At 45.0% G+C, this 17,983-nt stretch overlaps 1 protein-coding gene across 2 annotated transcripts in view; it reads right to left on the reverse strand.

Moving 5' to 3' along the window:
* PRKCB (protein kinase C beta) overlaps positions 1-17,983 on the reverse strand; it is a 143,924-nt gene that overhangs the window by 42,153 nt on the left and 83,788 nt on the right. For both annotated transcript variants that reach the window (XM_069983997.1, XM_069983998.1), the window contains 5 exons: positions 9,441-9,552; positions 5,853-5,981; positions 4,420-4,576; positions 4,193-4,327; positions 2,044-2,140 (listed from right to left, as the gene is read on the reverse strand). In XM_069983997.1, coding sequence (XP_069840098.1) covers positions 2,044-2,140; positions 4,193-4,327; positions 4,420-4,576; positions 5,853-5,981; positions 9,441-9,552 — 630 coding nt within the window. The remainder of the gene's footprint in view (positions 1-2,043; positions 2,141-4,192; positions 4,328-4,419; positions 4,577-5,852; positions 5,982-9,440; positions 9,553-17,983) is intronic.

A 17,983-nucleotide genomic window follows, 5' to 3' on the forward strand; every position in this document is an offset into this window, starting at 1 on the left:
GATGAGGGGCAAGCAAGCAGCGCTCGCTTGCTCTGAAATATCTGACCATCTAATACGGCCCTAAGATCAACCGTTTTGCTGTATACAGAAAGCCGCCTCTCATCCTATGTCACATACGTATGCACACGTACCTGAGCGTGCTTATGTTCTGAATGGGGAGAAGATAGAAAGCCGCTGCCAGACACCTCTAGGAGGCGGCTTATCTCCATGATCGGCCAGTGCATGTTGGATTTCACTTATCTGAGAAGAACCAGGACACCCCCCCTATACATTACAGGTGTCATGGAGTCACCCAGGCTTCCTAAAAACCGCACAGCCCCTTCCAATCTGCACTCACTACGGCTATAAGTAACAGACAAGAGACCTCAGTTTTGGCACACAGAGAAGAGACTGATAGCCCGGTCCATGCCTGCCGCCCGCTCGGATGACTGTGGACGCAGCTGGGAGACTGCCTAACTGATGAGCAGGTCCCGGCAGCAACACAGATAAATCAATGGAAAATGAACTCATCTAGGAGACGAGATTGACAGGCTACCTCCAGCTGCACTCCAGCTACCGGCCACTGACCTCTAGGATCCCAGACTTATAAAATAGACGGGCAGTAATCAAATGCTAATGTCTATCAGCTGGCTGGGAGCGGGTACGGCCGATAATGTGGCGCATGGTTATATATATGTAAATCCGCCAGATACCAACAGTGCGCTGGGTTATCGCACTCATCTGCTTATATGTGGAGCTTCCCGGCCACGGACTGGTGACTGTATTAATAGAGGCAATAATCTCACCCAGGCACACTCGCAGGGTAACTTCACTTCTAACCAGACTGAATTCATTCATATTTCCTCCATCCACATTCAGAGCTGCATTCACCATTTTAATAGCAGAGCGGGTTATCTATACTCTGCTTCTGCCGGACAGAAAACCAATCCACTTAGCTCTGGGTGGCGGTCATCCGGGCTTCTATAGGCCACAGCATTCTGGGAGTAGAGAACCAAAGGGATTTTGGCTGCAGCTTTGGATGTGGATAAAGAAGAACACCACAAAACAAAAGAAGCAAAGTTGCAAAGCCATATATACATACAAACTTCTACAAAGAGTTGGTCAAGGTGCCTGTCTAATGCTCAGGGTAGGTAGAGAGAAGGATGACTGATGTGGGTACGAAACCGCTATTACTGTATGTCGTGGGGGGGGGGGGGGCTGCCTCCATTTTGGATCTTGCACTCCACCCATCCCCATGGATGGAAAATCTGGATCCTTCATGCCCAGAATGTGTAGACTTAAAGGAGCACCCCGCCCCCGCACCCCCGTACTACATACCACTAAAATCTTTTTCTTTCATATCAACTGGTGTCAGAAAGTTATATAAATTTGTAATTTATTTCTATTTAAAAATCTCCAGTCTTTCAGTACTAGTCACCTGCTGTATGTCCCACAGGAAGTGGTATTCTTTCCAGTCTGAGACAGTGCTCTCTGCTGCCACCTCTGTCCAAAGCAGGAACGGTTTTCTATGGGGATTTGCTGCTGCTCTGGACAGTTCCTGACAGTTCCAGCAGGACATACAGTAGCTGGTAAGTGCTGGTAAGTACTTGAAGACTTAAGATTTTTTTTTTTTATAAAAGTAATTTACAAATCTATATAACTTTTTGACACTAGTTGATTTGAAAGAAAAAGATTTTCGCCGGAGTAGCACTTTAATGTTAGCCCAGGAGAGGCATATCTATAGTGGGGTCTCCTTATCGTGGTAGGATGGTACACCCTATTGGACCACATGCTATGCTAACAGCCTCACTTTTTCTATAGCAGTATTGCAGTTTAACAATATCTAAGTTATGTATATATTTTAGAGGTGTGCTGTGTACTCTTGTGTGTTTGCATCTGTATTTCAGACATGGCAGCATACACCTTCCTAGCCCTATAGGATGTTCTGGCCAAATCTTTGTTTTTCTGCAATGTCCCTAGGACGCTGTTCTATATACAAGTGAGACAGACGATTATAAGTGAGGTTCTGATGTCGTCCATCTAGGATCTGGTAATTCTACATACCTCAAACTTTTGCCGCAGCTCCTCGTTTCCCTCTTCTCCCTCGGGTGGCACAGGCACATTGAAATACTCGCCCTCTTCTTGGCTAAGCAACTTGAACCTAGGAGGACAAGGAACCTGTAAGGATATTGTGGGTGACACTTTGGGGGAAGAATTTAAGAACTGGGGTACAACTCTGATCCCCAACTTGCGGCTCACCAGACATTTAAAAACACTACAGTGTTCAACATGCTCTGAGAGCTACACAATGCTCTAGGGCAGAGGTAGGAAACCTTGGCTCTCCAGCTGTTGCAAAACTACAACTCCCATCATGCATGGACAGCTAAAACTAAAGCTTTGGCTGTCCAGGCATGATGAGAGTTGTAGTTTTGCAACAGCTGGAGGGCCAAGATTCCCTCTCCCTGCTATAGGAGAATGTTCCCCAACCTGCTGTTGCAGAACTACAATTCCCATCATGCCATGAAAACCGAAGGAAGAGGTCACCATATAAATAAGGTCTCTTAGATGGCTCTTAGGGGCATGATGGGAGTAGTTGTTTGGTTTAATTATACTACTTGTAAAGACTTGTAAACCAGCCCTCGGGCATGCTGGGAGTTATAGTTTTGTTACAGCTACTGAGGATGAGGTTTGAGATTACAGATATACTTTTAGGGTAGACACCATTCTGAATAAGAACTCCAGCAGACCCCAGGGCCAGGCAATGGATCGGAGAGGAAGGCGCTCTACATCATAAAGGTGACATCTGTGCGTCCGTCCTCATTGTCTGCTCATTATATTGTCATTTGTGGTTAATGATGATGGTGGCCTGCGCCAGTAATGATGATAAGAGCAGGAATAGGCTGCCTCCCCACACCGAGGCTGTGACGATGAATGGCAGAAAACAGTCTGAACTTATTGTACCATGCAAGTCGGGAGGACAATGGAGTAAAAATGATTTCCTGGAGATGAGGAGAGATAAGCGTCTTCATGCACCACAGAGCCCGAGAGGAAATGAGAATTTGGAGGACGGTGCCGGGAAGATTAATGGAGGAGCGTGTCCAGAGGAAAGCGTAAAACCAACAGGACCTTCACTCAACCTTTTAAAGGGATTGTCCAGTCCAATGCAGATAAAAAGTTTATATAAGTTAACATTAAGAATGAATGGGGCGACACTGCAGTATCTTGGGTCATCTGCACAAATAGCATAGGCCCAAATGTTTATTAAAGAGGCTGTGGACCCTTCAAACAGCGGGGGAGCTGCTCCTCCATTGCTTATAACGGTATTCTGCACCATCGTTTAGACTGTGAAATACGGAGTCGCTTTTTCTGAAGTGCACTGTAAGTGTCTCTTCTATTGGGTAGGCCAAAGCACATCACCATGGCTCTCACAGTCTGTGCATCTGGCAGTGGACCGGACCACAAAAAACTGAGACGTCATTATACAGTCTAGTCATGCAAAAAGAAATAGTCTTCAGCTGGACTCACCATAAATATCACCTTTATTGAAGTACAAACACGCTTAACAGGAAAATAGAGGACACTCCCTCTCGGCCTGCAAACTTTCACGCCCTTCCGGTGCTTTCTCAAGGCATCCTTGAGGAAGTGCCAGAAGGGCATAAAACGTTCGTAGGCCGAGAGGGAGTGTCCTCTATTTTCCTGTTAAGTGTGTTTGTACTTCAATAAAGGTGATATTTATGGTGAGTGCCGCTGAAGACTATTTCTTCTTGTATGGATTGTATGGAACTGCTTACGGTTGAGCACCACCTACACCTATAAGAGAGGGAAGTGCTGTTCTAATATGTGTGTGTGTGTGTGTGTGTGTATGTGTATATGTATGTGTGTGTATATATATATATATATATATATATATATATATATATATATATATAGAGATCTGTAGTGTGCTGGTGAGTGTCTGGATTTGGAAATTATACAGTCTAGATTTGCAGGCTCCTATACTTCCATTGTGTGGACGGTCCATGACTAAGGGAGGTGCGTGACTGTTCATGCCATGTGGAACCAATATAGTGGCATGAAGCTGTCAAATATGCCATTTTTTGTTATATATGAGTAAATGAATGAAGGTGTATCCTTTTATTGACATCTGTGATTGTCGACAGCAAATTGCGGGAAAAAATCTGCCATACACCTACTTTCCTCAATGTGATCTTACCAGCCGTCCACACTGGCCTTCTGCAGCTCTGAAATGCCAAATGATAGAGAACCCATGAAGTCATTCCTGCTGGTGAGGTCCCAGTCCCAAATCTCCACCGATAACCTGCGATCTTTGTCAGTCTCCTTTAAGTTACTGTGAAAGAGAAGAGAAGACACTGGAGCAGTCACACAGAGGATGAGCCCGCCGCGGCCTCAGCAGACAGGAATCATGAAGGCATCACTCACAATTTAAAGGTCTCGTTGAACGTAGGGTTAAGAGAACATTTGATGGTTTTGGTCTTCTGCTTGCTTTCTCCCTTGGGGTCAGGGACGAGCTTCAATTTCACATACGGATCAGAAAGTCCATTAGGGTCCATAGGAACCAGATTTTTTGCTTCTCCCACTAAAGACATCATCAAGAAAAATAGTCAAGGATTACACAATGAAGATGATGCAGACCGGCGATGCTTAACCTGAGAGTCTCCAGCTGCAAAACTACAACTCCCGGTAGGAAAAGTGGATGTAGGCTGTCAAGGCATGCTAGGAGTTGTAGTTCAGCAGCATCTAAAGTTGGAGACTGCTGCTGTATCCTTTACTGTGCACAGAGACTAGGATGCTGCGAGCTTTGACTCCATGTGAGGGGAATTTTGCATGATAAATAATTATTTTTATGTTAATAGGATATAGTTTGGATGCAGATGTGTAGAAAACATACTAAGGGCCAGACTACAGTCAGCATCAGCACAGAGGCTTGCTCAGCCATGATGAGACTAACTCCATAACACAAAAAATGACATTTCTGTTCTTTCCCAAGGAGATGAATAATAGACAGGCATATGGCGGCATCTAGTGGTGAGAAGTAGGTACTACAGTGTAGAGAAATTACATCAAAAAAAGACTGGAGGAGATTTATCAAACATGGTGTGAAGTGAAACTGGCTCAGTTGCCCCTAGCAACCAATCAGATTCCACCTTTCATTTTCCAAAGAGTCTGTGAGGACTGATTGGAATCTGATTGGTTGCTAGGGGCAACTGAGCCAGTTTCACTTTACACCATGTTTGATAAATCTCCCCCACTGTGTATAATTAGTCTACCCCAACCTGCAAGTCTCCAACTACTGCAAAACTACAACCCTACCCCAGAAATATCATGTTCCTTTGCAGGACTCTTAGTAAGTGGAACACTCAAGTTTCTTAGTAAAAGGTTTCTTATGCTATGTTCCCATCACATTTTCAGAATCTACCCTCGGTATATCTGTAAAAAAAAAAATTGCTAGCGTATGCAGCAAGGTTCTCCAGATGGGCCTATAGACTTTAGTAAACCGGAGAAGTCAATTTGTAACTACATTTGGACTATTTTACAAACATTTGGCAGACCAGTGTATTGAGTCCCTACAAAATGAACATGCATGTAAATAAAATAAAGTGAACTAATGAAGTCACTAATTGATTCCATTATGGAACCATATGGACCCATCTGGAGTACGTGCTGTATACAACCCCAACCTATTTAGGCCCAAAATGTGATGGTAACATAACCTTTTGTGTATTTTCAGTTTCTGTTCACCAGCAGTGTGAGGGGTCAGAGTCTACAGGGAATATAGAGTGATGTGAATAGGATAATCAGGGGTTCACATACTTTAGCACATGCACTGTGTATATCCCATTACCGCTACTCACCCACTACTGTCAGCACTTCCTGAACAATCTCAGCTTTGATGTATATTCTTCCGCGGCGTTCAGTGTGGTCGGTCCCACAGAGGCTCGGCACGTTCATTACACAGCGTTTGTGTACATTCATCATGCATGCTGAGAACAGAAAACACACATGCATACAGTCAATATTATATATATATATATATTTATTTTTTTTTATTATTTTTTTTTTTTTTTTCTGAAATCAATAGTACAGGCGATTTTAAGAAACTTTGTAATTGGATTTATTAGGCAAATATGCCATTATCTGCATTAAGAAAGACTTTTCCCAGGTCCCCCTCCACCTCCTCTTTTCCATTCACTGCAAATTATCAGGAAATTGTGTCTTGTGGCGTCAGACATGTCCCTGTCTGTTCTATGGAGAGGGGAGGGGGTAGGAGGGAGATTAGTCGGCAGCAGAGAGCAGAGAACAAAGTATTACACAGTGGGAGCTCTGTGAACGCCGTTATTCAGAGGTCAGTGCTGACTTCAGAGGAGATAGTCAGGTGATGTAGCTGTAAATTAACTCTTTGTTGTCCTGTTTTGGTGCCTCTTCTCCCTCCACCCCTCCCCTCTCCATAGACAACCATGAAGACAGGGGGGAGAGCTTCAAATTGCCTTTTCATGATAAAAATGCATTTTTCGGGTAATAAACCCACGGCTAATAAACCCAATTACAAAGTTTCTTAAAATCGCCTGTACTATTGATTTCGCCAAATTAATTAAACGACAGTGACACTTTAAAATCTCTGATTCAACTCACTGACAGCAAGCAAAGATCTTGACAATGGAGAAGCAAGTATTTTGAAATGAGTCACTAGTAGAGATGAGCGAATCCCAAGCACGTTCTCTGGTTTGTCTGAACCAGAGCAAGCGACATTTGATTAGCGATGGCTGAAGAAGTTGGTTGCAGCCCTAGGGAGTCGTGGAAAGCATACATACAGCCTATGGCCATATCCATATTTTCCTGGACTCCCTAGGGCTGCATCCAACTTCTGCAGCTACCGCTAATCATATACTGCGTGCTCAAGGTTCACTCATCACTAGTTTTGATTATAAGATTAATAAGTGTTATTTATATAGGGACAAAACATTGATAAAGGGGGATTTGTTATTAAATTGTTTTAAATGCTCCTTTCATAAAGTTATATCATTTATTTTTCTTTTTACAGGGTGACATGGCCCCCCTCTGCTGCCACCAATGGCTGTGTTGGGAACTGCAGGGCCACAAAAGCCCTGATCCCGCCGCAATTACATATGACTAGTGCTGCTGTATACAGACACAATCTCCTCGATAGCTTGGGAAGCTGTATGTTTTAGTAGCACTGCTCCTGCAGCACAGTGTAGCAGAATGAGCGAGGAGAAGTGTTACATCACTGCTCTTTTGCTATAACACAGCCATTGGTGGCAGCAGAGGGTTGCGTTTCCCTTTATTGTGGTTACTCTTTAATAAAGTCCTTTAATTCTGTAATATAATATTAAAGAAAAATCTTACTTAATACTGTGTTCTCTATTAAAAAAAAAATCATTCTGTAGCATCTTTACTTGTGATATTCCTCTGTTACTCTTCCTGAAAATGTATGGGTGTTACCAGTTGCGGGTGTGATCTTGACACAGGCCAATCGGTGCAGACTATGTAGGGACACACCCCTTTGACTAGAGACGTGGTAACACCTAGTTGTCTGGTTAATAATACATTTTCACTAGGAAAAACAGAGGAACAGTGCAGAGATATAAGAAAAGATTCCTCACAATTCTTATTTCATGACATACGTATACAAGTGTTCATTAAACCTAATGGGTAAAGGGCAGCTCACACCTTACAATGTAAGTCTATGGAGGGCCCCCTGCTCCTCTATGTATCTTAGTTAATCTTAGCCTCTATTTTCAAAATTGTGACTTGGTTTAAGAGCATTGCTTTGGTTTAAGAGCTCCCTGTACTGGATGGGAGGGAGAGTGGCGGAGGGGCATTGTCTGCATAGTGGGGTCTACAGCACTGTACTCTGACCCAGGAAGTCTCCCTCACCTTCCAAATCATAGCAGATCCACTTAAGGCTGGGGCTTACATCAGGGGACAGGACTGTGGAGGTAATCTCTCTATAGCTGTAACCCCCTCTCTCCCCAGACAGAGAGTGCATGTATGTGCCCACATCTGTCCTGCTCATTCCTTCATGCTCCCTGCAGTCTCTGTCAGCCCTTGTGTTTCCCATGCTCTCTATTACTGTACAGTAACTTATAATATTACACATTCTGCTGTTTCTGGATGTTTGTTTCATCTGTTTTACATGTTATTCAGAATAATAATTTCTTATTTTTGGGGTGTGGAACCAATTGTCTGCATTTCTATGATTTCTTATGGGAAAATTTGCTTTGGTTTAAAAGCGGATTTGGATTAAAAGCACGGTCCCGGAACGAATTATGCCTGTAATTAAAGCCCCACTGTATATATATTACACCTGTTAAGGTGGAACAAAAAAAATTCTTCCAGCTATCTAGAAAAGTGATTCATGTCATTCAACTAATGACCTGCAGAGGGCGATGTGCACCAACATATTCAGGATCGCTGCTACACGCCAAGGTCATGATCAGTGTAATAATGCACAGCCAACAACTCCATCTGCACATTTCTCTGTCTGTGAATTTTACAATCATATAAAATAAAAGCATAACATAAAGGACATGACACAATGTGCAAAAAAAAATATGTTGAAAAGCAGCAGGGCCACCGAATAAAGCTGAAGCAATCTGGTCTTACAACTGATGACCAGCCCTGCAGGCGAGGTGGCCATGATATAGTCACAGACTGCAATGCAGGCAGCAGAGGATCACTGTATACATGGTGCTGTATACACTCCCGTGCGGGACAGCCTGAATTATATAGGTATTGGGGTCTTTCTAGAGAACAGGGTAGGGATGTGTCTGTAATATTATCCAGATATACTCACCAGGGAATGTTACGGGAATTCATTGAACACTAATCACATTTAAATAAATTTAGTGACTATATGAGATATAGCAGTGTCTCTTATAACAATATTTGTTTGTAGAGCGCCAATGATTCCGCAGTGCTTGGGGTTAAGTCTGTTAAGGGGTAAGCATAGAGGCAGAGGCATAGAGGGGGTTAACAAGCAAGGATGCAGAGGTTAACAAAGTCTTGTATCATTCACATCCCAGCCAGCCCTCCAGCTGTTGTAAAACTACACTTCTCATCATGTTAGACAAGCCAAAGCTTCAACTGTCCAGGCATGATGGGAACTGTAGCTTTGCAAGAGGTGGAGATCTGCAGGTTTCCCATCCCTACCCTTGTGCAATACTATTATTTCATAGTATTGTGGTTAATAATACTGTGGTGAGACCAGGGATTAAGCATCCTTGCAGTCCCTGACACAGCCATCGGAGGCAGCAGAGGGGCTGCGTCATCCCTTACCACAGTCAATGTAAAAGAAGAGTTGTATAACTTTAAATAAAGAACTTTAATAAAGAATCCTCTCTCTTCACCAGAATACCCCTTTACTGTGGATCATGCTTTTGGGGCGCACAATAACACAGCAGTGTGTACAGACATCATCTTACTTTCACACTTCATCCCTTGGTGAATGAGGCCATAGAGTAGCGAGCCGCAGTGGTCGCAGAACGTCGGGCTGGAATACGTGTGGATCTTGAATTTGTGCTTACTTCTGGGGTCCTGGATAGAAAAGAGAGATCATCATCATTGCAGGGGTTATAATGGTCACTTAGTCCTCCATCATAGAGCAATTCTATGGAAGCCATCACAATACAAATGTGGTCCAATCTGCAGGCAGCACCTAAACTACTGCTCATTCTAGGCCTAGGAACCTAGTGGGCAGTCCTGCTCAGTGATTGGCAGCCCTACCATGAATAACTGTCAATCACTGATTAGGACCGCCCACTAGGTTCCCAAGCACACAATAAGCGGAGGTTAAGATGAATAAATGACAAGTTCTGCTGAATCTTTTCCCACATAACTATAGATCTATCTGCTCAGCTCCTCCTGCTCTATATCCTGATGCTGGTGCATTAGGCTCCATTCTGAGCCATCCTATTGTGCCACCTGCTTAGATATGTAATACATTGTGCAGGGACTTTTACCATTCAGAACTCTAGGAAAGCTGGTTGACAACCTATTGGGAAACAGCAGCAGTCCTACAGGCTCACACCCAGCTTTCCTAGATATAACCAAATGGACTAATGTTTTTATTGATCCTTTTAGGGTTAATGCAGCCGCCATAAAGGCTGCTCCAACTGTACTTCGAGAAGCCGACGTAACCATTGACAAAGTCACTTTGCGATCAAACCTCATTCTGTATCCGGCACAAAGCAGCTGGCAGGAAGAGAGACGACACCAGCTGCCAGCAGCCGGGCACCACTACGCGGGCACTTAATGTATCGGATTCTCAATTACACAGGAGAGGCTTCACAAAAAGCTGGGTCCTGGCAATTTCCCAGCCCGGCGCACGTCCCTCCATGCCAGCGAGCACTTCATTAAAAACCCTTTGAAGCCTCTAATTGGAAGACATTTCAATTCCATCTTCATCTGGCAGTGAAGATGAGGTGAGGGCAGTCCTGTAACCACGGCCCGGGAGAGATGGCGGCTAAGTGACACCAGGCAGTCTGGATGTCGTGTCTGCCTCTTATCTTGCGCTACAGAAGCCCGCGACAAAAAACGGCTTCAAATGACTTCACTTTTTATGCCAGGCCATGGCAGTCTGAGGATCTACATATGGTGGAGAACTACATGTCCCAAAGTGCAATAAGGATGTCACCACAGACACGGAGTGAACAATATTACCAATCCCAGAGCATGTGAATTGGATGTCACCCATATGTCCCAGAGTTCTGAAAAGTAAACATGATAAGTTTCATACTAAGCCATGTTCACACAACGTATATTTTCGTAAAAGTACAGCCGTTGTTGCCGATTACAACAACAGCCGAGATTAATACGAAAATATTGTGATTAATACGAAAATAAATGTTACCTTGCCATCTATGGAATCCCGGCCAGAGCGTATTCACATAGTATACGCTCCGGACGGGATCTCCAGCGGCGCCGCAAACAACTGACATGTTTGTTTTCTGCGGCCGCAGCCGCAGAAAACCCTGTTAGTGAACACTGTAAAGCGAGCGGCTCCAGCCGCCTGCTCCATAGTGTTCAGTGGGGAGTTCTGATGCGGGCGCACATGGATGTTCCCGCATCAGAACTCTGCGGTGCTAAAGATCATCCGGCCGGTGACGATCTTTAATGAGACCGACCGTTCCGTGACCCGGCCGAGTCACGTAACGGCCGGTCTCCTAAATCATGTGAACATAGCCTAATAAAGGATGAAGGCATGTAATACTAAGAGGTGTGTCATACAAAATCCAAAGCTGAGTGACAACCTTACTAGCTGTCATCCAGCTTTCCTAAAGACCTGAATGGTACCTATCCAAACTGGAAAACCATAAAGTGACCAAGAGATGTATCATGACAAGACATTCAGAAGCCAGGGAAAGCTGAGTGACAACTTTGACAACCTAAGATGACCATAGTAGTTGTCATCCAACTTTTCTCGACACCTGAATGGTACACAGGTGCAAAACAATAAAGGACCGAGGGATAGATGACAACCTCTGAGAGGCTTCTAAGGGCAGCCATATTAGTAGTCACTCAGCTTTCCGTGAACTAGATTTACCCACGTCACCATAAAACAAGCAGACCTTGCAGGTTTTACAGCTGCCGGTCAATACTGCAGTAACGTCACCATCCGCTGAGGGTCATCAATTTCCGAGCGCCATTTATAAGACCATAAAGCGCACACTGCAATAGTTTCCTCGATCTATCAACAGCTTAAAAATCCCTCTGTGCTTGCAAGTCACAGGCTATAGACAGGGATATGAGGCGGAGGACGCTGAGGGGACGGGAGATTTACTCCTATTAACAACTGCACAGAGACCACAAGGAGCCCAGGGCTATAAACCACTGCTCAACAATCAATGGGGGGGATTCATGGCCGTCACAGGCGCCATATTTATCAATGGCCACAGCAGGGCTCGCCTATGGAGTGCAGAGTGAAAGAGCAGCTCCTTAAAGGGGCAGCGAACCTTGAAAGGGTTATACAGTAGGTCTAAGGCAAATGCTGTCATATTTGGTGGGAAGAATAACAAAACATGTAGCGCCCTTCTGACTTGCCTCTTCTCTAATGCTAATGCAAGACGGACGCCATTTTTTTCCGCGATGTGAGAATCTACACTTACCGGGCACTTTATTAGGTACACCTGTCCAACTGCACGTTACCACTTAATTTCTAATCAGCCAATCACATGGCGGCAACATGCATTTAGGCATGTAGACATGGTCAAGACAATCTCCTGCAGTTCAAACCGAGCATCAGTATGGGGAAGAAAGGTGATTTGAGGGCCTTTGAACGTGGCATGGTTGTTGGTGCCAGAAGGGCTGGTCTGAGTATTTCAGAAACTGCTGATCTACTGGGATTTTCACGCACAACCATCTCTAGGGTTTACAGAGAATGGTCCGAAAAAGAAAAAACATCCAGTGAGCGGCAGTTCTGTGGGCGGAAATGCCTTGTTGATGCCAGAGGTCAGAGGAGAATGGGCAGACTGGTTCGAGCTGATAGAAAGGCAACAGTGACTCAAATAGCCAACAGTTACAACCAAGGTAGGCAGAAGAGCATCTCTGAACGCACAGATGGCAGATGGGCTACAGCAGCAGAAGACCACACCGGGTGCCACTCCGCTCAGCTAAGAACAGGAAACTGAGGCTACAATTTGCACAAGCTCATCGAAATTGGACAGTAGAAGATTGGAAAAACGTTGCCTGGCCTGATGAGTCGATTTCTGCTGCGACATTCGGATGGTAGGGTCAGAATTTGGCGTCAACAACATGAAATATGGATCCATCCTGCCTTGTATCAACGGTTCAGGCTGGTGGTGGTGGTGTCATGGTGTGGGGAATATTTTCTTGGCACTCTTTGGGCCCCTTGGTACCAATTGAGAATCGTTGCAACGCCACAGCCTACCTGAGTATTGTTGCTGACCATGTCCATCCCTTTATGACCACAATGTACCCAACATCTGATGGCTACTTTCAGCAGGATAATGCGCCATGTCATAAAGCTAGAATCATCTTCGACTGGTTTCTTGAACATGACAATGAGTTCACTGTACTCAAATGGCCTCCACAGTCACCAGATCTCAATCCAATAGAGCATCTTTGGGATGTGGTGGAACGGGAGATTCGCATCATGGATGTGCAGCCGACAAATCTGTGTGATACCATCATGTCAATATGGACCAAAATCTCTGAGGAATGCTTCCAGCACCTTGTTGAATCTATGCCACAAAGAATTGAGGCAGTTCTGAAGGCAAAAGGGGGTCCAACCCGTTACTAGCATGGTGTACCTAATAAAGTGGCCGGTGAGTGTACCTAAGCTTCATTAAAAAGGTGCAACTGGGAGATAAACATGCCTGCTGCTCACAACCGCGGATGTGATGCTTTCTATTCGATGAGCGGCATAAATTAAACCAAGGCGACAGAAACGGCAGAAGAAATCAATCTATGAGGGGATGGTTAATAGGCGGGATATCGATAGGACGGCCGCAGCGTACAGGACCTGTGGTCAGTGCTGAAAGTCTGTATCACACGGAGGAGAAAATCAAATTATTTCACCCGGGATAGAAAACAAAGTGTTGATGGGGAACTGGATAGAGAATCGATAGGAGGTGTAATGAGATACCGGAGTGCAGAGGCAAAGGCGCCATGAGCCAGATGATCACATTCCAGCATAGGCAGATTGCAAAGGACCATCTATATATATTGTAAACAGTGAGGCTGGGCCTGGTCACTTAATTCTAGACATGTTAAAAGTGGTATAGTTTACAAATGTGAAAACTGACCCTTAGGGTATAAACACACACACCGTATAAGCAGCGTATTTACTGCTGCGATACGCAGCAAATACGCAGCAGATTAGATCTAAATAACTGAACACAGCATCAAATCTGCACCAACAAATCTGCTGCGTATTTGCTGCGTATCTGCTGTGTATACGGTGTGTGGGTTTGTACCCTAAATAACTGATTCTTAATAACTAACTCCACCTCAAAAGATACAGGCCCACAGCCTGAGGCTGCACTACTGAGACTCAGGTGCTGTGTTGCCACAGAGGAAAAATCATTACATACAATAGACCTCAGTTGATTTGTTGTTATGGGCAATAAAAGGATGAGGGAATGGATGTATCCAGAGGACAACTATTCATCTCAGAGATTCTGACACCATGACCCGTCCTAATTTCTGTCCTTTGAAACGTCACGGAGACCTTGTATATATCTAGGTACACCCATGTCACCACACACACACACACCATTGTTCTAGTACCAGACATGTCAAATTCTGGCCTGGGGGACCATTATTTTTGGCCCGCCTAGGAAATCAGTTTATTTCCTAGAGCTGGCCCGCCAATAGGACACTGCAACAGATTATCGTATGGGCAGTGTTCTGGACCGTCCATACTATAATCTGTTGTGCTAAAGGGAACCTGTCACCCTTGGACGACTCCCGAACTCGCTCTACCCCTGGATACGTCAACCTGCCGGTCCCGCTCCTGATGTCAATCCCGCCACGGAGAAACTGCCGTCCGCGCAGATGATCGGGCGCTCGCATCTCCTCAGCAGGAACGGCATTAGGAGGGGGACCGGCAGGAGAGGAGGGGCAGAAGCCAGATCTCCGCGCGGCCTGAACCTGTCACCCCTGGACGGCTCCCGAACTCGCTCTACCCCTGGATAAGGCCCCTATACTTACGTCATCCTGCCGGTCCCGCTCTTGATGCTGTTCCTGCTGAGGAGATACAAGCGCCTGCTCATCTGCGCGGACGGCAGTTTCTCAGCGGCGGGATTGACATCAGGAGCAGGACCGGCAGCATGACGTAAGTATAGGGGCCGTATCCAGCGGTGGCTACTAAATAAGGCACTATTGGGCTGATAGGGCTGGCTACTACATGGGGCACTATTGTGGGGGCTGGCTAACTTTATGGGGCACTTTTGTGGGGGGCTGGCTACTATATGGGACAATATTGGAAGGGCTGGCTACTATATGGGGCACTGTTGTGGGGGCTGGCTACCATTGCGGGCACTGTTGTGGGGTGATGGCTACTATATGGGACATTATTGTGGGGGGGCTGGCTACTATATGGGTCAATATTGGAAGGGCTGGCTACTATATTGGGCACTATTGTGGGGGCTGGCTACCATTGCGGGCACTGTTGTGGGGTGATGGCTACTATATGGGACATTATTGTGGGGGGGCTGGCTACTATATGGGTCAATATTGGAAGGGCTGGCTACTATATGGGACACTGTTGTGGGGGCTGGCTACTATATTGGGCACTGTTGTGGGGGTGATGGCTACTATATGGGACACTATTACTATGTGACACTATATATAAAAAAAAAACATTTGGGGGGGCTGAGTTCTATATGGGGCACCATTGTGGGGATTTATCATATCATTTATTGTAGTGCAAAGTGCTTGGTGACGCACTCTTTCAACGCTAGGAACGCTGCACGCCACTCTGAAAGTTCCACATATGTTGCTTGTGCGTTTCAATGAATATTAAGGTTGGCCTGCGAGTTTGTTCAAGTTTTTAATTTCGGCCCACTGTCTATTTGAGTTTGACACCCCTGTTCTAATACATTTATATCCACTACTGGTCTCCATGGCAACAAGAGCCTGGTTTTATCAGAATCCCTCAGTAGTGCAGCCTCAGGCTTTGGGCCAGTAAATTTAAATCCAAGAGCAGAGCAAGAGAAAACGAGAAAAAAAAGGCAGAGAAACTTAAAAAAAAAAAAAAAGTAAAAAAAATAGTTTTGTTTGAACATGTCCATTACTTTTCAATTTACAAAAAAAAGGTCAAAAAGGGCCTAAAAGCAAAAACACACAAAAAACAACAATTTGTTCATTCAATATGACTGGATTCAGACATTTTATTCTGACTTTATCAGCCCCTATAGAAGAAGCCACCCAGCTTTCCTAGGCTCCTGACCTGCAAATGTCTAATTATACACTAAGCCGCAAACCTGGCAGAGCTGGAAAAGCTGGCCGACATCCTCCGGGAGCGACATTTGCATTAAATAGAATTTGAGCCAAGATCATGGATTTTTTGGTCCTGAATGATACAATGTGACCAGAAACGGTATCTTTGCCCGGCCGGTGCCCCCTCCTTTACCCCATGAGGCACTGACATCATTACCCAGGCAGAATTAATTCCAGCTGGAAGTGTGAATGGGCACAATGTCGCAGCGTCGGCTCAGCCCTGACAACTTATCACCAACATGTGTCCGCTGTGTGCTGCTGTCATCATGTGTAACCAGCGGCTGTCTGCATTACACAAGACCTTACTTAGGCTGCTGTCCATGGTGCTGCCCGCTGGGCACAGTCACAAGTGCCGAGACGTCCTGTGAGCTGCAATGAATTGAGACAAGCTGGAAAGGATTCACACTTCTCGTCATTGTACATAAACCTTCGGGGTCGCATATCAACACAAAGCGCCCATGGGCCTCGCCTGTGACAACCCATGATTTTATAACCTTCGTTTTCACAGTGACTGCAAAAAGGAACTATAACAAGTCTGTTTTTTTAAACATTTTTCAGAAACAGCACCTCTCTGGTTTACAGGCCGAGTCTGGTATTACAGCTCCTTGAATTGTACCAAAATCAACCCGAGAGTGACACTAGCCTTAATAACCCCTTTAATAGGGGCACCACCACTTTTGCCCCCTTTCATCCTGATGAAGGGATGATCGCTCAGTTTTATTCATCTATTTGCATTCTACTCTCTCCATCAGAATGTGACGATGACAGAAGCTGAATAGACACAGCATTATGTCTTGTTCTGACAACAGATGGGGGGGCTCCCAGGATCTGGACCCCACACACATGCTATATGTCTATGTGGTTTAGATCTACTATAGAAAGGGGTTTAGCGGCTAGCCAGCACTCGTTCAGTAAAACCTACTATCCCACCACCACCAAATTACCCAACTGGGGGTTTAGGCACCATTGAGTGGGTGCAATATTAGCTTCCTGCTATTCAAAGTAGCTTGGATAACCCCTTTCTATATATTCTATGTGGGTGTATAAACTATAGTTATAGGCAGTGTATAAACTATAGTTATAGGCAGATGCAATGTGGCATATACTGCGTCTGCAGCCATTTCTCCTTGGGCTCTTCAAGATATAAACTGTACTGTTCTCCAGACTGACGGGTGAGATTCTGGCAGATCCCCCACTGTACAGTGGCATATCCTACTGAAAGATGATTTTCGTAAAGACTGTTCAACTTGTGGCCAGCAGGTGTCGCTGTTCTACAAGTGTCTGCATGTGAAGCCCGAGTTTACTATTACTGCTACTTACACAGTGGAGGCCGCCATTAATGGGTTGAAATAGTAAGGAGTCTCACTTGGTTAAGATCATGCAACTTATATTTTTCTTCTCCTTTCCCCATATTAAATTATACTTTGCTTTGCTAATAGTTGTATTAAAGAGGTATTACAGATAGAAGTAATTATCGCCAATTCACTAGATTGATGGCATCTGCTAGACTGGTAGGGGGTCCAATCACTGAGACCACCCACTCACCATAAACTTTATAGAATGTCTATGGCACTGAAGACTATTAGCTCAGAATGAAGCGTCTGCTCCACCAAGTCTTTATACATTTGTGTCTACTACATGTCAATTCTTTGGGCGGATGGTGGATTGAGCTTCAGATCATTCTACGGGACAGGTCCTTCAGAGCAAGAGAGACACTCTTTATAGTTGTTCCCTTCTGGATCAAAATGTTAAGTATATCTGTAATTTGTAGCATACGCCTTGAAGAACGGGCCGAAATCTCTCAGACCGCTGGGAGCAGAGGCCGAGGCCTGCCAGAGATCTGTGACACCGTAGTGATCTCTGTGGACTCTAGAAGTGGGCGTCATGTTTTACTTCCATAATCCGGTTAAACTCATCTGGCCAGAGATCAGAGACGTTCTGGCAGACATGAGCCGCGTTTATCCTTCTTCGCTAATCATACGGGTCAACACACAAGGTGTCACTG

This window comes from Dendropsophus ebraccatus, chromosome 9, assembly GCF_027789765.1.
Source record: "Dendropsophus ebraccatus isolate aDenEbr1 chromosome 9, aDenEbr1.pat, whole genome shotgun sequence".
NCBI lineage: Eukaryota > Metazoa > Chordata > Amphibia > Anura > Hylidae > Dendropsophus > Dendropsophus ebraccatus.